The following is a 25,042-nucleotide window of genomic DNA, read 5'->3' on the forward strand; positions in this document are numbered from 1 at the left end:
TTCAGCTGCCTAGCCATGGGAAGGCAGAGCGGGGGAAGCGGCTGCTGGACGATACATGGGATGTGTCGTACTGGCATTTCTGCCTTCCCTGCTCTGGAATGCTCCACGGAACACCCTGTTTTCACTGCTCTGCACTCCTCTTCCAAGTACGAAGTGCAGGGCCATTCCGAGCTGCCTGCGAGGCAGCGCAAGGGGTGGGGGGGAGGTCGGTTCTCCGGGAACTGACCTCGGAGTGCGGTTCCCAGAAACTGATATATCCTATGGCTGTCGAGCCACTGACTGGAGGCCATAGGATTGCTCTCTTAATAAATGGTAATTTATGGTTGTTTATTTATTAAATGAACCTGCTAGTATCAGCCACCATATGATTAGAGGCCACAGAGAATAGTTTCTTACAGCTTCTGACAAATGCTTCTAGTATGTGCCAGCCTGAGAGGTTCTGCAAGGCTGAGAATAGAATTACCTGTACAGGCACAGAATAGCAACAGGGAAGATTTAAATATATATCCAGTGGCAAGGAAAGGAAGCCTAATTTCCTGACTCTACCCCCATATTCATTGCAGCCTCGAGCAGGACTTATGGCATTGCCATTGATTATATCTCCCCTTTTTATGGAAAGCCCTGCTGTTGTGGGTTTTAAAGTTGTTTATATTTACTGTTCCTCTTGATGAAAGTGACATTCAGTAGTAATTAAATATGAAGTGATTCTTCATATTTCAAATAAACAAATGGAAATCTAGATCTGATCACCCCCTCCCTCTCTCTGTGTTGTGTCTGGTAGTATGTATACTTCTGATATGAAGGATTGGCTGACTGGGAGAATGGCCAAAAGGTTGAGCCTTTGAGACTGCAATTCTGTACATACATACTTGGGAATAAGCCTTATTGAACTCACTGGCATGTACTTCTGAATAAACATGTATAGACTTACACTGTAAGAAGAACAATATTCTTCCTCCTGTGAACTCTTGTGTTTATTGATGTCTTACATTTTATTGATGTTTTAGAGACTGGGGTTTTAAGTGGTGCAGCTAGTGACTTAACATTTGGTTTATGGATTTTTATGAGTTTTGAAGTTGTTTATATTTACTGTTGCGGTTTATTTTGTTAGCAGACTTGAGTAAAAGAAAAGAGTGATACAAAAATGAATATATAAAATAAAGAAACATTATTTCAAATCTCAGTTATTTAACAGAAAAAAGTAACACGTTACATTTTCCTCCCAAAGATTAATTCAGAGAAGGGAGAACAGCTGTTGTTTTTTTGCTTCTAATTTTGGACAAATCTCAAGGGTGCAGTTGCCCCCTGGTGTTTAAATGGCACTATTACACCCAGTACTTGAAGGATATCTCTGGGTGCAATCCTATCCATGTTTAAACAGAAAAAAGTCCTACAATTCCCAGCATACCCTAGCCAGTTGTTGTTGCTATGTTATAGTTTAAGGCCCCTAAAACAGCTCACAATGGTATTTAAATACAACATTTAAATAATACAATAAAATACATGTGTGAAACAGCAATATCACAACAACAATTTAAAATTAAAAAACCTAACGCCGAAACAGATCCTTTTTCATGTCTGCCTGCCTGGTGCCAGACAAAGCCCCATGAGGACCCACTATGAGCAATGCAAAGTTGGCGGTAAATAGTGAATTGAGGCAGCAAAGAGATGGCGTTAGGTAGCTGGATAGGAGGTAGTAGCAGATGGCAAAATTGAGAAGTAGGATCAGCAGCACCAGGGACAGCACCAAATGTTGGAACAACAATTGGCAGTGCTGAAGTGAGCCCTTGTATCCTCTTGGAGACCTAAAGATTTCTCAGATGCACCACATAGAGACCACAGGCATACCGCCTCTCCACTCCCTGGGCCCTGTAAGAGTACTTCCCACACCCTCTCTTTTTATTATTTTTCCTTTCTTCAACTCTCTATCTCCCTTGTCCTCCTTTTCTGCGGGTCTCCATCTCCTCCACATACTCTCCCCTCAGGGTCCTTTATCTCACTCTACTGCAACTCTGTTTGTCTTCCTAAGCTTTCCAGTCCTCAACCTGTCCACATAGTTGCTCATGTCCTCAGGGCACGTGGGAAATGTTTTAATTCCAATGAAACTGGCTACCTTCCCTTTTTTCACAGACTATGTTTTGAATATTCCATGACATCAGAATAAACTTAAACAGTGAGTGTCAGATTGCTCTGCCACAAGCAGAATGCAATTATAGATAGATATGTCATTGTATGAACTGTGGTACTGGAGGAAAATTCTGAGAGTGCCTTGGACTGCAAGAAGATCAAACCAGTCCATAGTCCAGGAAATAAAGCCAGACTGCTCACTTGAGGGAATGATATTAAAGGCAAAACTGAAGTACTTTGGCCACATAATGAGAAGACAGGACACCCTGGAGAAGATGCTGATGCTAGGGAAAGTGGAAGGCAAAAGGAAGAGGGGCCGACCAAGGCCAAGATGGATGGATGATAATCTGGAGGTGACAGACTCGACCTTGGGGGAGCTGGGGGTGGCGACGGCCAACAGGAAGCTCTGGCGTGGGCTGGTCCATGAAGTCACGAAGGGTCGGAAGCGACTGACCGAATAAACAACAACAACATCATTGTAACATTTGTTTGCATTTCTAATGGCTGCCACATATTTACAGTCATTCTAAAATGTTTCTCCCCCATGAATGGTAACAGGTAATTTAAATAACACCCAATCAGAACTGTAATGTGTGAGATTTACTCATTTGACAAATTATTAAACTCTCAAATGAATGCCTGAAACTCAAAGAACTAAATCACCCACAAGATGGAGCTGATGAGGTAAGATGAGCATAGAAAGAACATTTTAACCAGCTCTGGACATCCCAGTACCTTAAAAACTGTATTGCAGAAACATGCATTCTTCTCTTAACTTTTAAGAGAAGGGATCTCTCTCTCTCTCTCTCTCTCTCCCCCCCCCCACTCCCGGGTTAATTTCTCAGTGCTGCTTGCTTATAATTTATACAGTGGTGCCCAAGGTCGCTGCACTGAGGAGTGCTATTCCATTTTATAGTTGGAGAATTGGGGAGAACAAGATATGGCTTGGCCAATGCTGTGTACTGAATTGATGGAAGAGGTGGCCCTTTAACGGAGATGTCTCATGCCCCAATCTAATTCTGATAAGTAGAAATCATACCATTTTCTTGGGTAACCTCCTTCTCCATATGTGTGTGTGGGTGGATAGACACAGCGCTTACACAGTGCTGGGGAAAGTGCTGTCTAGACATGCTGATGTTAATAACAATCATTATATATATATATATATATATAAATGATTGTATATATATATGAATATATATGATTCAGGGCACTGAGAGTTCCAGGGCTAATGCTAAGCCGCCGCCTCCTTCCTTATAACGTGTCTTTCCTATTCTTTCCCCATCCCTACCCCTAGCCAGAAACTGTAAGCTGGCAGCAATGGACTCGTCACAAGGGTCCTACCGGGCAGCCCTTTAGAACTACCGTTCCCATGATGCTTTAGGCTGCCTGTCTGCGCCCGCGCCGCAGTAACTCGGGGAGGGAGGGGGACGCAGGGAGTTGTAAAGATGGCGGCAGGGCTGTTGCGCTCTTCTCCGGGCTGAGGCGATCGGTGCAGCTCTTGGTACTGAGCGTGACGGACAGGGGTCGTCGTCGTTGTCGCGCGCCGCCACTGCCGCCATGTCGGAGCCGGGGCACTTGGGGGTGAAGCGGGCCGAATCGGCGAGGCTGCGGCGGGCGGAGCAGCTGAAGCGCTGGAAGGGTTCCTTGACCGAGCTGGAGCCGGTGACTCCCGCCCGGAGCCGGCGCCGTGGCGGGGCCCGCGTTCGGTTCGAGGACGGCGCCGTCTTCCTGGCCGCCTGTTCCAGCGGGGACACCGACGAGGTGAAGCGCCTGCTGGCCCGCGGAGCCCGCCTCAACACGGCCAACGTGGACGGGCTGACAGCGCTGCACCAGGTACCCCGGGAAGGGGAACGCCCCCCCACTCTCTCTCTCCCCCAGGATCCCCCAATCTCCCTGCCCCATTGGGTGGGCCGGCAGAGACGGGGAGAGAGGCGGTGAGAGTATACGACCCCTTTCTCCTTTCCTCTCCTCTCGCCCCCTGTCCTTGCTTTCGCCCCCGAACCTTCTAGGGACTGATCTTTACAGAGGGATTGATGACAACATTGCCCAGTCATTTTCCTTTGCTTAGAGTAAAGATGGCATATAGATAGATCGGGGTATGAGTAGGGGAGAGAGAGGAAGGCTTGAAGGGCTACGCCTCAAAGGTTGTCTGCTCAGTAAATGAGAACAAAGTTCCCTTTCTATCTTTGCATTTCTCTCCCCCCGCCTGCCCCTCTTCCTCCTACCCTGTTTATAACCCCCCCCCCCATGATTGACCCATGCACAGATGGATTAACATCCCCTATGGGAACTGATGCTGACTCTCCGTGGTCAGCAGTGTGCACAGGGTTGCACCAAGGACCCATAGCATGACTCATATCCTGCAGGATCTCTCCTCTCTCCCCCGCCCCCATTTTGAAGAGGTGTGCTTTTTCTGCCTATCCCTGAGAAGTAATCTAGATGAAGTGACAGCACCATACAGACACATTCTTAGCAATTGCTGTACACTGTAGGATTGAGAACAAGTAGTGCCTTGCTTGACCTATGGATGACCAGATGCATAGTGAGGGTAATGCACCAGATATTGGGCATCCATCAGTGGAACTTGAAATCAGCTTGTTTCTCCCCCCACCCCCTCCTTGAGCTGAATCTTTAAAATCTTGTCTCAGTGAACATATGTAACCTTCCTGTGGCTACGTGAGGAGAATTGCTCTTCTCTCTAGTGTAACTCTAACAATGTCTTGCATGCTGTCAGCGCCATGCCCCTGCCCTTTATTTCAGTAAGGGGTTTCTTGTCCAGACAGCAGTTTCCACACAAATTGTGTATTCATACCCCCACAAACCACATGTTTTTTGTCATTTGCTACTAACAAATAACATTTATGTATTCTTGTACCATGAATTCCCAGAGGGAAGATAAGGCCATAGAAGTAAGCTTAGTCTAATTTAAACATACCCTGTCTGTTCTTTCATCCACAAACGGATGGAAAATATGGAGAAGACAGACTTGTTTTTGTTTTGGTTTTTTGCAAATCAGGGCAAAGTTAGACTAATTTGTTAAGTGTGGTGTCATGTTTACACTTTAAATTGTGTATTTCACAAAGATGTTTGATTCTAAGCTACCTTGATCTGTCTGGACCTACAGGAGGAGCCATCGCTTCTAATGGAATGTGCTTCAGTAAAATATATCTGTCACAGCTAGTTATAGAGGGTTTTTCCTATTTTCTGCTCCTTCACTTACATGACTCTGGAATTCTAAAATAAAAAACTAAATGGAAGTTATTATTGCAAAATAAGAAACTCCTAGAAAAGTTGAATATTTGGAAATGGTTTCAGCTTGAAGTACTGATGTGCATATAAAGTATTGATGTCTTAGGAAGTTATGATTGTTCTTGGTTCATTTATGAGGCTTTTTCAGTGTTGGTAAGCTCAATATTATGTCTTGCCTACTGCCTTAATGTGTCCTGCATACGGGTTGCTGTGATACTTTTGACTTTCAAAATTGTTTCTCTTGGCAACCTTTACAGAGAGCACAAGGTGCCAGGGTCTAAGATGAGCAACATAGAATTCTATTAATAGAATTCCTAGTGTCCAGTAAGTACCAAAAGTATCCTCAAGAGGCTCCTCCTAACATGATAAAAGCATCAAAATTCAGTAATCTCTTCTATGGTTCTTGTGTCATGTTGTTCTTTGTAATGGAGCAGAGAAAACACTTGAGACTGGGAAACATCTGATAACACCTATTTGAATCTCTTGTCACTTAAACTGACATTGGCCCAGTTTGCATGTAAAAAACACCAGGAAGGAAAGGATCCCAAAGCACCTCTGGGTATAGTCTATAATCACTGTTTATTCATTGTGCAAATGTCTAAAATGCTCTGCTCTATGCGTTTCGAGGACCACAGCCAATAGAACAGACTAGTTCCTACAGAAATAGAAGCAGGCTTGACCAAGAGATTAATTGCTCCTGAAGAAGAGACTTTGTCTCGAAACACGCAGAGCTGAGCATTTTAGAGATTTGCACAATGAATAAACAATTATTATAGACCATACTCAGTGGCGCTTTGGGATCTTTTCCTTCCTGGTGTTTTTTTGTGCATAGTGCCTTCCCTCTCAGTTTTCCAGTTTGCATGTAACGGGAAGCCACCACGGGTGACTTTTCCCCATTGTGCTTCTTGTTAGAGTGGTATCCACCATTTTGAATATTCAGGGCGTGGCGGGGGGCACACTGTAGCTTTTCTTTACATGTAACTCAATGAGGGTGGGTTGTTGGGATGGTTGACAAGCGTTGCAGGTAGCTTGTCAACCACCCCAACAGCCTACCCTTGCTGCATTTGCGCATAGTGACATACTACAGCACGCCCCTGCTGCAGCTTGCATATTGAAAATGGTGGGGGCTGCCGCAACAAAAACAACAGTGGGGAAATTCACCCATGGTGGCTTCTCATTATGTGTGAACCAGGTCTGTCAGTGAAACCATATTTATATATTTGCTATTGTATGCAAAGATGCCTTGATATTTTCTCAGTAAGCTAGCATTTCTCTGAAATGGTGGGGGAAAAGTTTATTGAGTGTTGGAAGAAGCTAGCATTACTTAGTGATTTTTTTAAAATGTCAGCTAGATAAATGCTAAAGAGCATAAATGAACTTTCAGTAACATAGAAATACATTATACAGAATAAAAACATCTGCACATGTTTTTGCATAATCTTAGACATGGGGAAAGGCAAGGAATCATGCAGAGAATGGCGCACTGACAGTTGGAGACCTTACTTCTTTCGTATCCAGTTTAGCTTCTGAGACTTCATTGCCCATGGCCCTTGAAGCATATATTTGCAATCATAAAGGCTTTAAAAACAAAAATTAAAGAGAGCTAATGACTTCTAACCCAGTGCTAAATTCTGTGCTTGCCAGTAATTGCAGAATTCAAGCACTGAATTCTACATTTAAGAATGATACAGTTTGCCTCGTACAGTGTCTGATCTGTTTGGGGCGTTGTGTGCATGTGACATTCTCCATGGACTCCACATTTGGTAGCACGTTGGTAATCCTGGGACTAATAGTAATTATGGTCTCCAAATGAGTTAAACACATAGCGTAATTGAAAACAAGGTAGCTATGCATATTCTTGGGAAAGGGACTGATTTTGCTGCTTGGCACATCAGGTTTGAAAGAGAATGTGACATGTGAACAAGGTTTGTGTGTTATTGCACATGAACAGCTGTCACATCTTGTCAGCAGATCACCTCCTTAATATCAGAGAGCTCAAGATGTGACTTTCAGCCTTTAATAATGCCTGTTGGCTGCAGATAAAATGTTGTACCCAGTTTGGAAAAGTAACTGCTGGAATGATGACATCCATCTCCTTAGCTTTGTTCTTGCTGTGTGATCCCTCTGAGATAGGCCCACTGAGGTAGCCTGTCAGTCTTGAGTGCACTGGAAATCACTCCATTCCATTTCAGTTAAAAGATCCCTGAGCTATCTATTGCTCTCTACTTGGCATAGTAGCATGGAACATGCTTTGTTCCATGGTCTTAAGGGTTGCAGTGAGTGACTTGATTGTTGAGCCCTCTCTGAAGGTCAAAATCAGAGTGGGACATCATTTGGAAAATACTCGCATGAACCCCAAAGAACATGCTGATCTTTGTTCTCCGCATTCTGATTCCGATGGTCTCAGCAACAGGCCGAGTACAAGGCCTTTGTGCTACCAGCTCTGCTGCTAGGTTCTTTCTGTTACTGGCTTTGATACTTGGCAGGCCCACACCTATATGGCATTTGAAGCTGGGATTAGAACTCACCATGTCCTCTTTTGTTTGACATGTATTTTGTGTCCCCCATGTGTTTGGAAGTTAGTGTACCTTGTATTCTGCCTGGTTCTCTCTTTCTGTCACAAATGGTGGAGGATGTGTTCCAAAATGTTTAAAATCAGATGTAAATTATTCAGAGCTACTTCTGAACACTTTCTATAACACTTATTATTCTTATAAGATTAAAAAAATGCTATGAGAATCTAACAGCTCCTAGTTTGTTTCTAGGCTCAAAGTATTGGTTTTGACCTTTAAAGCCCTTCATGGCTTAGAACAGTGATATCTAAAGGACACTTGTCTCCACATGTGCCTGCCCGTACAATAAAATTGTCCAAAGGGGCCCTGGCTATGGGGAATGGGTCTACGTGATGGTAATACCCCAACTGTGTAATGCTTTCCCCAGGGAGGCTCACCTGGTGCCTACCTTGATGTAGTTTTGGTGCCAGGAAAAGTCCTTTTTATTTTTAATTCTCTGCACATTGCTTTTATACTGCTTGGTGTTTGTTTTTAATTTTGACTGCTTTTATATAGTTTGATATATTGTGGTGTATTAATCTTAACGTTTTTGTTTGAATTTGTTGTAATTTCAACTTCTTGTAAGCTGTCCTGGGAAACTGCTTAAAGGCAGTAAAATAAATAAATAAATGGATCAAGTAAATAATGGTAACCTTTGCATAGTACAAATGTAGATGAGAAGTCTGTAATTACTTCAATTAGAAAATGTGAACAGAGTGGGATACATTTTTACATGGTCTTGTAAAGTTTCATGGTTTTCAGATGCAATTTGCTATGCATGTTAGGTGTGTTCACTTGAGATTATTCCTTTTATATATTTATTTAGAAGATTTATATCCTGCTTAAGGTGTTGGGTTGGCTCCATACTTGCCTGTCCATGAATAGAAAGGCTCCTTCTGTTTGTGGATGGAACAGGGATCCAGTGGAGGTTTCCCACAGGAGCAATGTGGTGAGGTGGCAGTTTTCCCCAATTCCCATTTTCCCCCTGTGCTCATCCCCCAGTTCCACCCCCCACATTGTTCCAGAAGGTCCCCAATCCTCCAGAGCAATTTTTTGTGGGCATAGGGGCCTTCAGGGAGAAGGGGGGAATCAGAGAAATTTGACCTGCTCCCTTGCTCCAGCACCAGTGGAACTCCATTGGTTTTGATGGGATGAAACCTGCACCTTTAGTTTGGATTGTTAAGAAGCTTAAAGCAAAGCACTAGCATCGGAAATCGTAGCGGTGTGATAGTCAAGTAATTATTTCACCCCTTCTAGAGTACTGCTTTGTCTAGTCACTGACCTGTGAGCTTAGGGTTTTAAATGTTAGTCCTTGTGTTTCATTCTGTGCTTCAACATCTCAGTTGAAAACACCACTTAAGAAATTAAACAATTTCATCTTTAGTTTGTTTAATACTGGCCCAACTACAGGGTTTTTGTAGGGATTGTTTAGGTAATGTATGCAAAACACTTTGAACCCTTAAAGTATGTTATATAAATACCAAGTCTTTAACTTACCAGTTATAGTGCTTTCGGATGTTTTCGTTAGAAGATGTTAGTTCATTTAATGAGAAACACTTTAAAGATTGGTTAATAGATGGAGAAGCTTCAGCATAATGACTGCCTGAATTGTTTTGTCATTGTTGTTTGATTTGAAATGGCAATCGAAATCAAGTTAGCAGGGAGGTTTAGGTGAACAGTGTAAGACAAACTATAGTTTACATAATGGGTTGTTGTTGCAATATGTATTTTGTGTAAAGAGTTAGTCAGTGGGACAAGGCACAAGCAGGATGCATTTTCTCCCTTCATCAAGATGTGCAACTTAAGTCAATATGATACTCAGGTGAAACTTAGTTTGGACAAGTTGAAATTTTAGAAATGACAACCTGCAAAAGCAAGAATATTCACTAATTTCATTGTTGCTTGTCTGATTAAGTGATTATGCACAAACATGTTAATACATCATGTGAAACCTAGGCTTGACTTCTGGTATTCTCGGTTGGAGCAAACAGCATACAATCGTAGCTCATGAACCTTCATGTTTCCTGTTGTACAGTGTTCATGTTCCTGCATGTTGTTCAGTTTTTCAATGAAAATTGCTGCTTGCATGGTGGTTTTACATATGAACATGAATTTTTATTTTTTGAATCTTACCAAAATTGTTTCCAAGTGTTTCTCTTCTAAGGGTTAAGTAATTATTTTAACTTCATCCATAGTTAATTATGGTATATAGGAAGCTGCCTTATACTGAGTCAAACAATTGGTCCACCTAGCCCAGTACTGTCAACACCAGCTCTCCAGGGTTTCAGGCAGGATTTCTTCCTGGCTCTACCTGGAGGTGGCTGGAATCGAATTTGGGACCTTCTGCATGGAAGGTATGTGCTCTACCATTGAGCTTCGGTCCTTCCCATGATCCCTTTCAGTCCTGTGATGTAGGTTATTGGCCCAGAGTCACCCAGTAAACACTATACCAAACTCTCACATACATGTCTAGAAGCACTTCAGTCTCTTGCCACTGACTGTTCCTTTCTTTGCTTGTAAATGAGCCTTCCCCAATCTAGTTCCCACCAGATGTGTTGGACTATGACTCCCATCATCCCCACTGGATGGGTTGGTGGAAGTTGTTGTCTACATCTGGAGGGCACCAAGTTGGGGGAAGGCTGATGTAGACATTTGTTACTAATTGGTAAATAGTTTTGCTCTGGATTGACTGTGCCTTACTTGTGAGTGTACTATGTATGTATTGTGTATCCATTTAAAGGCTAATATTGATAAGAAGAGCTTTGTTTTATGAGCTGCCCAGAGAGCTTTGGCAATTTCATATTATAGAAATATAATAAATATATATATGTGAATGGTTTGCACGTAATGTGCAATCGTTGGTTAATTAACTCACAAATTGCCAGGCATGAGTGGGAGCAGGCTTGCTGCCTCTGGTGTGCTCCTTACCTCAACTTTCAATTAACAACCTATGATCGGCCCGTTGTAGTTCATTATTGTGACATCCAAACCTGGACACTCTGGGTTGTTTAGGGGTTAATTTTTTATGATTTATTGTTTGGTTAACTCTGATTTATTGTTGGGTGAATATGTGACAGTCTCTGCCTTTGCCATGGTTTGTACTCGCCAGGGTACACAAAGGCTGCAGTCATAGACATGCTTACTTTGGAGTAAGCCCTGTTGAATTTAGTGGGCTTTACTGTCCAGAAAACATGCATAGGATCAGGCTGTAAGAAATCTTTATTCTGCCTTCTGTTGAAAACCTGATATGGGATGCCCCTGCTAGCTTAACAAAAAAAAATAATAATAATTTTTTAAAAAGTCATATTCTGACACTTTAAAACAATCTGGAAGCTACTACTATTGAAGATAAGTTTGTGTCCATCTCTCAGTCTCAGTTCTCACTTTATCAGAACTTGAATGTATGTAGTGTCATCTACCTCCTTCCCCTCCCCACCTTAATTCTTCATTATTGCTTTCCTAGTTGATTTAGGAACTCTCAGATGTTCTATAGTTTGTCCACTTAAATATGGATTGGCTTTCTCTGGCTTTTCCTTTAAGGTGACATAGACATTAGCATCTGGTAGGAGAGGTCATCACTTGTTCAGCACTTGAGGCGGAATGGCAAGTTATACTATTTAATTTCAAAAATTCACTTAAGGCACAATCCTATGCATGTTCAGAGAGAGAGAGAAAGTCCTACAGCTCCTGGCTGAGGAATACTGGGAGTTGCAGGACTTTTCTCTCTCTAAACATGCATAGGATTGTGCCCTTAGGCTAATAGTTCCACTTACTAGAGTATAAATCCCATTGAATTTAGTTGGGCTTACTTCTGAATAAACATGCATAGGATTGTGCTATTCATGTTGCTACTTCTGTGCTCCTATGAAGATTTGTAAGATAGAAATTAGGCTGCTTTGCATCACAGGTTTGGAATAACGATTCTGCTATGTGATTTTTCTAACCTGTGCTTAGCAGTTAATGGCAGAGTTCCACCTTTCTGGAAGATAGCTACCTGTGCTCTTGAGATCTGGAATGTAGGGTGTTCTTGATTTGATAAAACTTTCAGCTATTCTGGACAGACATCATGTTTTTCTGTGAGGGAAAGTATTGTCTAAAAATATAAACATTGGAAATCTGAGAGGGGGAAGGGTTAAAGCTCTTATGCATGATTGGATTCAGCTTTTCATGTTGCCCATTTAAATAAGACAATATTTTAATGTTAATAATGTTGTTATGAAAATAGTCTCTGTAGTCTATTACTTTCCCTCCCACTCTTATAATAAAATGTAAATGGCCACTTCCAATGTTTCACTTCCATATGCGAGTTTGCAGTAGAAATGGGTTTGACTCTTACGTTGCCCACACAAGTGGACACTTGTGTGCCCACAAGCAACTTACGTTGCCCACTTGGTGGTGTCTTCTGTCGTTTGGGAATTCTGAGAAAGAGAGGAGCCACCTTCCCATACATAGTCAGATTGGGAAGCAGGAGAAGCTTCATTGAGATCTTGGGGTTGTCGTGGATAGCTGGATAAAAATGTCAACCCAGTGTGTGACTGCTGTGAAAAAGAAAAAATTAATGTTAAGCATAATTAGAAAAGGAATCGAAAACCAAACTGCCAATATCATAATGCCTTTATTAAAAAAAAACACAACTATAGTGTGACCATGCTTGCAATACTATGTACAGTTTTGCTTAGCGCACCTCAAATATGATATTGTAGAATTGGAAAAGGTGTAGAAAAGGGGAACCAAAATGATCAAGGGGCTGGAGCAACTCCCTTATGAGGGAACATTACAACGTTTGGGGCTTTTTAACTTAGAAAAAAGGCGAGTAAGGAGGGACATGATAGAGATGTATGAAGTTATAGAAGGTATGGAGAAAGGGGATAGGCGGACGTTTTTCTCTGTCTCATAATTCTAGAACTCGGGGTCATCCCAAGAAGCAGAAAGGTGGGAGATTCATATAGAAGGAAGTACTCTTTCATACAACACATAGTTAAACTATGGAATTTACTACCACAAGGGGTAGTGATGACCACGAACTTGGACAGCTTTAAAGAAGGATTAGACAAATTCAGGGAGAATAAGGCTATCAATGGTTTATATAGTAATGATGGCTATATATTGCCTCCAGTATCAGGGGCATACAGGGGCCTCTGTATGCCATTTGCTGGGAACACAAGTTCTATTGCACTCATGTCCTGCTTCTGGGCTTCCCATGGGCATCTGGTTGGCTACTGTGTAAACGGAATGCTGGACTAGATAGGCATTTAATTTAATCCATCATGGTTCTTACTGTGTTCTTATTGACTAGCAAACAATTGCCTGCACTGCACTCTTGAGAGGGGAGACAACAGGAGATGGTACCCCTGCTGGACCATTTCAACTGCTCATCCTCAAAAATTGTAGTTGTCTTTTAAAGTAGTAGTTCTTTCATTGCTCTGGCAACAGCTAATCTCCCTTGAGTAGGCAACCGGTGCCTGAGAAAATGAGGAACTATGGTTTTAAAAAAGATATCTGTTGCTGGCTGCTGCTGCCTATTTTGACTGCTGAAGTTAGCCTCCTCCCTTCTTCAGTGTTCTATAAAAGGGGAGGGCTCTGATCCACACAGTACCTCTTTAGAAGGATGACATGTGAACCAAACCATTGTTACTTTGAAGGAAAATTATTGCAGACTGTTACTAAATGGATGTAATCATTTTGCTTAGTGGTAAAATGTGGCATCTTTGACATAATCACCTTTCCCAGCTTGTAAAGGATTTAAATTTCAGTAACTGAAAGGCGATCTTAATGTATGAAATCATTGCCTGAAAACAGTAAAATAACCTTGCAGTGGTCCGTTTATTGCCTGAAAACAGTAAAATAACCTTGCAGTGGTTTTCTAGCATTCATCATCAGAATTTGTGACATCTTTTGAATGAAGAATGATCACCTGCTATTAGTCTTTTATGTGTCACTGTCGTTTCAAATCCAGACTAAACTTGGCTCATAGATACTCTGAACTACTGAATTGATCTGACACAGCAACTGCTCACCATCCATTTCCGGACCATATGAAAAACAGGCTTCTATTAATAACTTGTTCACTTTGGTCTTCCAAGCAGATACTGTTGTTTCTTTGCAGTGCTTTGAACTTTAATTTGATCTACAAAGATACCACAAGTGACTTATTGAATGATTTCAAAATCAGTCTCTGTTGTCCCTTAACAAAGTAAAGGATGTTTTGCCATGTCAGGTAAAGACTAATAGGTCCTTATTAGATATCTGGACCATCCCAAGTGACAACATTTTAATCTGTCTGGTCAGTCATGAGATTGATCTCTTTGTGGGACAGGGAAATGGTCAGGTACTTTCCACTCACTTCTTGTTATGCAGATAAGCAACTGCATGTTTTCTCTTCTAGTTATTAGTTTAATTTTGTGAGGCAGCACTGGTTGGCAAAGCTTGACTTGGTAGCCAGCCATTATTTTTGGCCACCAGTGACCCCTTCTCTGAGTGTGCAGTGTGGGGAGTATGGTGGGATCTGTCTCTCATATTGTGTTGAGCTTTGGAAGACATCCAGAGGAGTGCATGTCTCGTGACCTTCCATAACATGTGATGCAAAGCGAGAGCTCGGAAGCATTTCCTGAAGCATTTGGCACATCTTTCTAGTTCCCATTCCCTAAGGCTAAGTACATATAACTGAAATAACAATCTGTTATTTTCATGATTCTCCTGTGTTAACACATGTTCACATCCACATGTGTACTGTTCACATGTACAGAAGAAACATGTCTTTTCTGGGGTCTTTAAGGGTCGCAGCATGCCATGGGGAGGCTACACTTATGCCAGGGGGAAGTAGCAATCAGGCAATGGATTAGAGTTTAGCATTGAGAATATAAACAGTTTTATTATAAATCAATAAAGAATTGATTTCTATGCAAAGTTGTTACAGAAATGAAAAAAAAAAAGATTGCATAAGCAGTATTCAGCTTGGATCAGCAATTTGTTGGTTAACTTTCAGGGGAGATGCAGAAAGGAGGAACCTAATACCAAATATGGAGATGGGAGTGTAGTCGGTACTAGACACAAGTGCAAAAGAGGAACACAGATATTGCCCCTCCTAGAGTAGGGAAAGGGGTTCTCCTTCAGTGGGATGTTGTGGATAAAAAGACTGTCCTTGACACCAAGATACTGGGGTTGATTGGATGCTGGTTTGGGCCAGGGAGCAAGCGGAGTCCTCTCAAGTCTCCTTACCAGCCCTTTCTCTGGCAAAGGCTTGAAGGGGGATTGCAAATACTACCAAGCCATGCATTCCCTAACTAAACTGACTGTAAAACAATAAAAATGGGAAAGGATAATAAGAGTAGACCTAACTAGGGAAGGGCTGGAACAGCCCAGGTTGTCCTTAAAGTTGGCCTTCTCAAAATCACAGATGGAGAAACCATTTTCCTCTACTCTAGAAGAGGCAATATCTGTGTTCCTTTTTTTGCATGAATGCCTAGTGCCTACTACCCCACCTGCTCCTCCATGTTGGCTATTATGCTCCTCGAGGACAACACTAAGTTCAAGTTGTAGGTTGTTTTTGTAGGGTCAAGTTACCTAAAGGAGGGTTTTTCGCAAGATCAAAGAGGAGAAGGGTACCCTTAACCCTAGCAGGATTGTCTTTTCCCCCACCGTGGGTGATGAGTTTAAGGCAAAAATGTGTTCTGTGTGCACATTTTGAGTGGAGAGTGCTACCTTTAATAGGAGCTAATGTGTTTGCTGGTAGTGAGGTTTTCCCTTACCAGGCCAATTCAGGGTGTTCTTTGGAAGACTTGATGAGTTTAGGGACTGGGCAGGAGGAAGGTATCTGCGTATATCTGGAGATCTCATGCTGCTATGCATAACTGGCAAGAAGCCCACCTACTGATAAATGTAGTTAGAGGTCAGCAAGTACAAACTGTAATCATTGTGTTCTGGCTGTCTCAGCTTCTGTTTTAGTTAGTATCCTGTGACCAAATGGAGATCTGGAGTCAAAAGGTGAGTTCCTCAGTAACATGAACCTCCATTTCCTTCCCCTTCTTCTACCCCCTTCCCCGCATCACTTGGAGGCTGGATTCAATCCTCTTATGGTTTGTAAAGTACCGCGCACAGTGATGGGGCTAAATAAATAAGTAAACAGCAAGCAAGAGTCATATTGCTTCTGACACTCTCCAAAGTCTAGTGAAGGGAGGTACAAGACCTCCACCCATATGCTTTGCCCATGCAAGAGGACTTGGAAATAGGCTGGGTTGGTCTGACCTTCACACTTGTCACAAAGTGAAACCACCTCCCTCCAAGTTCTCCGAGAAGTGTAGACATGGTACACAGTGTACTCACTTGAGTAGAGGTAAAGAACATGTCTCTCAACACCTGTGTTCTGCAACACCTCTCCTCTCCCTCCCCTACATCTCTGTATGAATGCAGAGCACCATGGCATGCAATGCCATAATGCTGCTTTCATTTCTATGCAGAAAATAGATTTAAAGCAATTGTTTATCTGCTGAAGCTCCAACAAATACAAGGTGAGCTAATAAGATTTAGAAAATATTAATTTTACTTTTTTTAACATCTCAGCAAGCAAAAATTCCTGCTAACCTGTGATCTATTAGGAGATAGATAGATAGATAGATAGATAGATAGATAGATACACATACATACTGCCCTATGTCCAGTGGCATGCTGCTTGCATTTTGCTTCGTTAGGGCAGAATATCCATAGGAACATATGAAGCTGCATTCTACTGAGTGAGACCATTTGGTCCATCTAGCCCAGTATTGTCAACACTAACTGGCAGCAGCTCTCCAGGGTTTTATACAGGAATTTTTCCGGCCCTACCTGGAGATGCCGGGGATCAAACCTGGGACCTTCTACATGCAAAGCAGCTGCTCTAGCATTGATAATTGGATTTAGTGAGTAGGGTATATAGAGAGGGTTATGCTATGGGCAGTATGGGGCAGTGGAGCTTTACCTGGTGTCCATAATAATGAAAAACTGGTCATATGGCTGCACTAAGAGCTATTCAAGTTGTTGTTGTTGTTGTTGTTGTTCAGTCATTCAGTCGTGTCTGACTCTTCGTGACCCCATGGACCATAGCACGCCAGGCCTTCCTGTCCTGCCCTCTCTCCCGGAGTGTGCTCAAGTTCATATTCATTGCATCGGTGATGCTATCTAGCCATCTCATCCTCTGCCGTCCCCTTCTCCTTTTGCCTTCAGTCTTTCCCAGCATCAGGGTCTTTTCCAGAGAGTTTTCTCTTCGCATTAGGTGGCCAAAATATTTGAGCTTCAGTATCTGTCCTTCCAATGAGCACTCAGGGTTGATTTCCTTTAGGATTGACTGATTTGACCTCCTTGAAGTCCAGGGGACTCGTAAGAGTCTTCTCCAGCACCACAGTTCGAAAGCATCAATTCTTTGGCACTCAGCCTTCCTTATAGTCCAGCTCTCACAGCCATACATTACTACTGGGAAAACCATAGCTTTGATTATGCGAACCTTTGTCGGCAAGGTGATGTCTCTGCTTCTTACTATGCTGTCTAGGTTTGCCATAGCTTTCCTCCCAAGGAGCAAGCGTCTTTTAATTTCATGGCTACAGTCACCGTCTGCGGTGATCTTGGAGCCCAAGAAAGTAAAATCTGTCACTGCTTCCATTTCTTCCCCTTCTATATGCCAGGAAGTGATGGGGCCAGATGCCATGATCTTAGTTTTTTTAATGTTGAGTTTCAAACCAGCTTTTGCACTCTCCTCTTTCACCCTCAACAAGAGGCTCTTGAGATCCTCTTCGCTTTCTGCCATTAGGGTGGTGTCGTCTGCATATTGGAGGTTGTTGATAATTCTCCCAGCAATCTTAATTCCGACCTGTGATTCATCCAACCCGGCATTTCTTATGATGTACTCTGCATATAAGTTAAATAAGCAGGATGACAATATGCAGCCTTGTCGTACTCCTTTCCCAATTTTGACCACTCAGTTGTTCCATGTCTGGTTCTTACTGTTGCTTCTTGACCCTCGTACAGGTTTCTCAGGAGACAGGTAAGGTGGTCTGGTACTCCCATCACTTTCAGAATTTGCCACAGTTTGTTGTAATCCACACAATCAAAGGCTTTAGCGTAGTCAATGAAGCAGAAATAGACGTTTTTCTGGAATTCTCTTGCTTTTTCCATGATCCAGCGAATGTTGGCGATTTGATCTCTCGTTCCTCTGCCTCTTCGAAACACAGCTTGTACTTCCGGTAGTTCTCGGTTCGCATACTGATGAAGCCTAGCTTGTAGGATTTTGAGCATCACCTTGCTGGCATGTGAAATGAGCGCAATTGTGCGGTAGTTTGAACACTCTTTGGCGTTGCCCTTCTTTGGAATTGGAATGTAAACTGTCCTTTTCCAGTCTTGCGGCCATTGTTGAGTGTTCCAAATTTGTTGGCATATTGAATGCAGCACTTTAACAGCATCATCTTTTAGGATTTTAAATAGCTCAGCTGGAATACTGTCATCTCTGCTAGCTTTGTTGTTACTAATGCTTCCTAAGGCCCACTTGACTTCACTCTCTAGGATGTCCGGCTCAAGTTCAGTGACCGCACTATCATGGCTATCAGAGACATTAAGATCTTTCCTGTATAGTTCTTCTATGTATTCTTTCCACCTCTTCTTAATCTCATCTGCTTCTGTTAGGTCCCTGCCTTCTTTGTCCTTTATCATGCCCATCTTTGCACAAAACGTTCCCTTGAGATCTCCAATTTTCTTGAAGAGATCTCTAGTCTTTCCCATTCTGTTGTTTTCCTCGATTTCTTTGCATTGTTCATTTAAGAAGGCCTTCTTGTCTCTCCTTGCTATTCTCTGGAACTCTGCATTCAGTTGGCTATATCTTCCCCTTTGCTTTTCGCTTCCCTTCTTTCGTGAGCTACTTGTAAAGCCTCATCAGACAGCCACTTGGCTTTCTTGCATTTCTTTTTCTTTGGGATGGATTTCGTTGCTGCCTCCTGAACAATGTTACGGACCACCGTCCATAGTTCCTCAGGCACTCTGTCTATCAGGTCTAATCCCTTAAATCTACTCCTCACCTCCACTGTATATTCATCAGAGATATGATTTAGCTCATACCTGAATGGTTTAGTGGTTTGCCCTACGTTCTTCAATTTAAGCCGAAATTTTGCAACAAGAAGCTCATGATCTGAGCCACAGTCAGCTCCAGGTCTTGTTTTTATTGACGGTATAGAGCTTCTCCATCTTTGGCTGCAAAGGACATAATCAATCTGATTTCTATATTGACCATTTGGTGATGTCCATGTGTAGAGTCGCCTCTTGTGCTGTTGGAAAAGAATGTTTGCTATGATCAGCGTGTTCTCTTGGCAAAACTCTATTAGCCTTTGTCCTGCTTCATTTTGTACACCATGGCCATGCCTGCCTGTTATCCCAGTGATTTCTTGACTTCCTTCTTTAGCATTCCAATCCCCTATGATGAAGAGGACATCTTTTTTTGGTGTTAGTTCTAGAAGGTGTTGTAGGTCTTCATAGAACCGATCAACCTCAGCTTCTTCGGCCTCAGTGTTTGGGGCATAGACTTGAATTACTGTGATGTTGAATGGTTTGCCTTGGATTTGTACTGAGATCGTACGAATCTCATTTTACATTTTTGAGATTGTACATTTTTGTACATTTTTACATTGTACATTTACATTTTTGAGATTGTACATTTTTGAGATTGTACCCCAGTACTGCTTTTCCTACCCTTTTGTTGACTATGAGTGCTACTCCATTTCTTCTAAGGGATTCTTGCCCACAGTAGTAGATATGATGGTCACCTGAATTAAATTTGCCCATGCCTGTCCATTTTAGTTCGCTGATTCCCAAGATGTCGATGTTCAATCTTGCCATCTCACGTTTGACCAGCTCCAGCTTACCTTGATTCATTGATCTTACATTCGAGGTTCTGAAACAGTATTGTTCTTTACAGCATCGGATTTTCTTTTTACCACCAGACACATCCACAGCTGTGTGTCCTTTCGGCTTTGGCCCAGCCGCTTCACTCTTTCTGGCACTACTTGGAAATCCCCTCTGCTCTTCCCCAGTAGTATATTGGACACCTTCCGACCTGAGGGGCTCATCTTCCAGCGTCATCTCTTTTAGCCTTGTGATACGTTCCATGGGGTTTTCTTGGCAAGAATACTGGAGTGGGTTGCCATTTCCTTCTCCAGTGGACCACATTTTGTCAGAACTCTCTGCCATGACCTGTCCATCTTGGGTGGCCCTGCACGGCATAGCTTATGGCTTCACTGAGTTACACAAGCCCCTTCTCCACAACAAGGCAGTGATCCATGAAGGGGGCTATTCAAGTTACTGAATCTTAATAGGGATCCATGTTGTTTTTACGTTTAATCTTTTTATTTTCTGTGTTGAATAGCCCTAGCTCTTCATTATATCTCTTTCATGCATATACTTTTCTTCTACAGATTATATATAATTTAATATTAAAATCTTTTGGTAGAATCCTGTTGTATTTTGAGTCTGTGCCCCTATCAGAGTTATCTAAACATGCTTCCTTCAAAGTCCCACTGAGTTTTTTAGTATTGCAACCTTGGAAGATTACTTTAAGCCCACTTACTTGGAAGTGCAGTCCAGTGAAATATTGAATCTTAGCTTAGGATGTTTAGGATCAGAGTACAAGACCTATCTTTTGGAGTCATCATGTGTTCTAATTTCCTAGGGGAAAGAGCTAACCTCTTATGGCTTGCTTGTGTTGCCAAATGTGGCTAATGATGGCAAAGCATTGCTGTAATGACAGTATTGTGTGTGTACATGTGATACAGCACTGATGTATTTTTTGAGATTTTCTTTCAAAAACTTTTGTGCTGACAGAGAAAACCTAATGACATTCTGAAAGGCTGCTGTCTGTACTCTGACACCTGGTATGTTCTTAAGGCATTCCCAGTATCCCTGAAAAGGGATATACTGTTTCCCATGGAGTGCTGTGTAAAAGTTTGGGGATCGAGGGACCCTGTAGATGTTGCTCTTAATTGTATGGATGAGTAATTTCACAGAAATGTGAAAGCTAGGGGTGGGGAGTTTGGTCCTCCGCCTCATTTTTTCCTAAGGGTTGCAACTGAAAAATTGGAGATCTTGGGGGGAAATTAAAAAACACAAAACCAAATCACCCTCTCATGAAGTATTTTCTCTTTCAGAATAAGTGAAGTACTACTTTAATCCAGTATTTTAAAATGCTGGTAGAGTTGATTCATGTTCCTGCAAATCTCTTCGATACATAATATAATGATGTAAGTGACCTCAGCATTGCTGTTGCATTCAGCTGGATTCTTGAAACAAGTTAGGACTATATGCTGATAAAGTACTTTCAGACGTAGGGTAATAGAGCAGATTCAGGGATATGGTGTGCTCTGAGAGGCTACCAAGGATATTGGTCCTGCAGCATGTTATCACAGGCTTTGTACAACACAGCCTCTGCTTTCCAGTCACCTCAGATTCCTTTCTGCAGTATGTGGGAAAAATGGATGTATGTTTGAGAATAACACACAGTCAAGGAACAAACTAACTTGTGAAATAATTAAAGCTTGTTTCATTTAAGTGCAAAATTTCAATTTTCTGAAGTCCATGGAGTTTAAAGTAAAAGTTCATATTAAGAAGCTATGGAATTTTCAGACACTGTTTCTGGCTAGATAAATCAGCTTGAGTTAATTTTATTTATTTATAAAATTTATAATTATTTATATTTATTTAAAAATGTATAAATAAAATTATTTCAGCTTGAAGGTTTTGCAAGTCTGTACTCTATGACCTGGTTTACACATAATGGCAAATTGTGGGTTAATTAATTAAATTGTGGGTTAGTCATATGTTAATTAACCCACGATTTGCGATTATGTGTGAACTGGAAGTATACATCCTAACTGAATTGGTTATGTTTGATTGTTTTCTTTAACTTTGTTAGGCTATGTTTAGCCAGTGTTCATTGTACTAAAAATGGTATAAAAATAAAGTTAAAAAAGAAGAAATGCATATAAAATCAAAGTCAGACTAACAGTGCATGATAATATTTTCTATCTGCTGAAAGATTAACTTTGGCTACCAAAAGCAAACTTAACTAAAAAGGTCTTGCACTGTGTGTTGAAGGGAAGAGAATCCTATGGCAATGGCCCCTGATTGTTCTTTTTCACCTAGGACTTGCTGATCTGACAGAGAATAAATCAAGGAGGTCTTTTTGGCTATCTTAAAGTGATTCAGTTCAGATGTCATATTCCCAAACTTCCAAACCATGATTTTCGAGATTGGGAACATACCATGGGCTCACATTCTTCTCCCTCCAATACATTTCCTCCTCCCTTTCCTAGTTTGAAGAACCATAGTTTGCTGTGACATCCAAAGTGGGCAACCTATAGTTAACACTAACCAGGAATTTTCTCCAATTGTTTGAAAGCATATTTGTAGTGGCTTCGCAAACCTAGTTAGCTCTCTCCATATTTTGCCCAGTTTAGCCATCTTGGTTAACTGGTTATGCAAATCAGGAAAGGAAGGAGGGAATCCACATGAGGGAGGGGAGGAGGAAGTTGATAGCACAAGCCTGCTGCCATCCCTGATTTATCCCACTGATTCATTTCAGATGTTATATTCCCAGGCTTCCAAGCCATGAAGACATGCATTTTCCCTCCACTGTTTCTTATTACCAAGTAAAGTGTATTCTAACCGCACCCCACCCCCAGAAAACTGAAGATCCATGTAGACATGTGCTAGAAATACTGTGTGCTACTTTTTATGGTATGTCCAGATTTTGCATAATTTGACTGAATCCTTGTCTAAACATAAACCCTAGTCTTTTGTGGCTGCAGAGAGTACCTCCCGCATATGAGAGGTAACAGGTGCTGTGAGTAGGCATGATGAGTCAGCAGAGTATTTCAGAATAACCTATGCGGACTCCACTGTCAATCTTACTTGAAGGTCAATTCTAAAGTTCACTAGTGACACAATTTAAAAATTGTCTCATTGCTCTTTTAAGGAGGTAGGCAGGAGGAAAAATTGAACTTGTAGGCTTGGAAAGTACTGCAGTTATGAAAACACAAATGAAAGAACAGATAGTAGGAGTGCATAATGGCACTGACTTATCTCTTCACAGTAAATGAACAGAAATCACTAAATAAATAGCTGAAGACTATTATTTTTGTTGAATATGGGGATGTGAAGTGTTGCCTTGTTTTATTACCAGGTACTCATGGTTTGAAGACATTATAGTTTTTCTTAAGGAAAACTGTTCATCCTCATGGGCACCTGGATATTTTCTGAAAGGCTTTGTTTACTCTGGGTAACACGTGAAGTCCATAGTAATTTCCATCAGAGGGAATTTTTTATTAAGCTGCAGGGAAGATCATTTTACAGCCATCAATATATACTAGAAGTTTCCAGCCAATGAACTGACTGAAAACATGTCTACCATCTCTGACAGTAGGTGGTCTGGCTTCCAGTGATAGGGACCTTACAGAGGTAATGCATAACTTGAAGTATATAGTAATGTGTTGCATCCCCTATGTTCCAGTGTGTACTTTATGGCTGGGTTCACATGACACGATAAGCCACGATGGTTTATTTTTCTGAATTAGTCATGATGGTTTATTGTGTCATTTGTGAGTGGTTTCCCCCAACCACGATGGTTTATTTAGGCAAAATAATCCACCCTAATAAGCCATGGTCTGCAGTGAGGTTTATTTTAACCATCATGGCTTATTGTGTTGCCTGGCACACCAGAGTAGTTTAAATATATCGCCTACAGAGTCGCCTGGCAAGAGCAGTCAAAACCACTGCTCTGCTCCTTTCAGGCAATCTCTGTTTCTGTGATCTGCCTAGAAACAGATTGCACTCTCTTCCCATCTCTGTCCTCACCCCTCCCTTGCTGGTGCACTCTGCAGAATTCCAAAGTGTCAAACCCCCATGTTTCCCATGGAGAAGCTTAGCCGCTCAGGGTTTTAGTTCTTCCTCGGATGCCTCCCCACAGTGGGAACCTGTGTATGAAACTTGTCCTGTTTCTTCCTGTGAACTTTGATGGGTTTAGAGCTGCTACCCGCTTTTTGGTGAAAAGGCGTTTTTGTTTGCATGTTTTTGTAATTGCACAGGGTTTTGGTTGTGCATCAGGGTGCCTCCCTACAAGGGGAACCTGTGTATGAAATTTTGTCCTGTTCCTGCAAACTTCCAAGGGTTTAGAGCCACCATCCCCTTTTTGGTGTGGGCGGGCAGGGGGAAAGGGCAGTGCGAAGAGAGGTGAGGAGCACCGTGGGTTGGGTGGGGAAATGGTGTTGGGGGTGCAGGCAGGCAGGGCAGAAGGGAAAAGCATGGAAATCTGGCTGGGGACTTGGGCAGTGCGGAGCAATGCAGCACAGCTTGGGTGGGGTGATGGTGGTTGGAGTTCTGGTACAGATGTGAAGGCCTGGAAAGACCGTTTTTGTTTTTTTCCAAAAAATTGGCAATATTGAACGGCTTTGGATAATGAAATATTTTCTTTTGGAATTTAAGACAAAGTATTTCTATATTGTTACTCAGTCTTTACTCCCCCCAAAGTGATTCCTAAAAACTATGTAATAAGAACACTTATAGAAAGAGTAGAGATGTAAATGTCTGGAAATAATGAAGCCATGGATAAAATATTTTTGTTAATCCTCTCTGTAAGATTCCCAGCATAGTGAGTTCCATATTAAAGTTATTGATTGAAAGTGCATTTTACTGATAGACATTTATTCTCAGTTTCCCAACATGTGAGTAGAGTCGCCATTGTACATTCTTGATAGTAAATGTGCATTCTTGATGGTTTGGTTTTTGTTCTAAAGTCCTGTGTTTCTGATGCTGTAGCAGTCATTTAATGTAGTTCTAATCTATTCAAACAATAATTACAAATTTACTATCTGAGTTTACTTTTAAAATTTTAAAATATAATGATAATTTTATGAGCAAACTAAGTCATACATAAAATAACTTTAGGAACAGAAAGGCTGCTTTATGTTCCTAAAGTAGCCCTCCCCAACCTGGTGCCCCCCGGATATTTTAGACTACAGTGCCCAACATTCCTGACCATTGGCCATGCTGCCTGAGGCTGATGGGAGCTGAAGTCCAAAAAGAGGGCACCAGGTTGGGGAAGGCTGTCT

At 41.8% G+C, this 25,042-nt stretch overlaps 1 protein-coding gene across 12 annotated transcripts in view; it reads left to right on the forward strand.

Annotated features, from left to right (window-relative positions):
• Nucleotides 1–3,538: 3,538 nt before the first annotated feature.
• PPP1R12B (protein phosphatase 1 regulatory subunit 12B) overlaps nt 3,539–25,042 on the forward strand; it is a 163,494-nt gene continuing 141,990 nt past the window's right edge. For 10 of the 12 annotated variants that reach the window (XR_014790680.1, XM_084853609.1, XM_084853611.1 and 7 more), the window contains exon 1: nt 3,539–3,963. Coding sequence is in view for 9 of the 12 variants with exons in the window: in XM_084853609.1 (XP_084709735.1) it covers nt 3,688–3,963 (276 nt within the window). In the remaining 3 variants the exon portion in view is untranslated. The remainder of the gene's footprint in view (nt 3,964–25,042) is intronic. The other 2 variants (XM_084853618.1, XM_084853617.1) reach the window with 1 other exon arrangement.

This window comes from Heloderma suspectum, chromosome 4, assembly GCF_057233095.1.
Source record: "Heloderma suspectum isolate Gila_16-S chromosome 4, 16-S_ref, whole genome shotgun sequence".
Lineage (NCBI taxonomy): Eukaryota > Metazoa > Chordata > Lepidosauria > Squamata > Helodermatidae > Heloderma > Heloderma suspectum.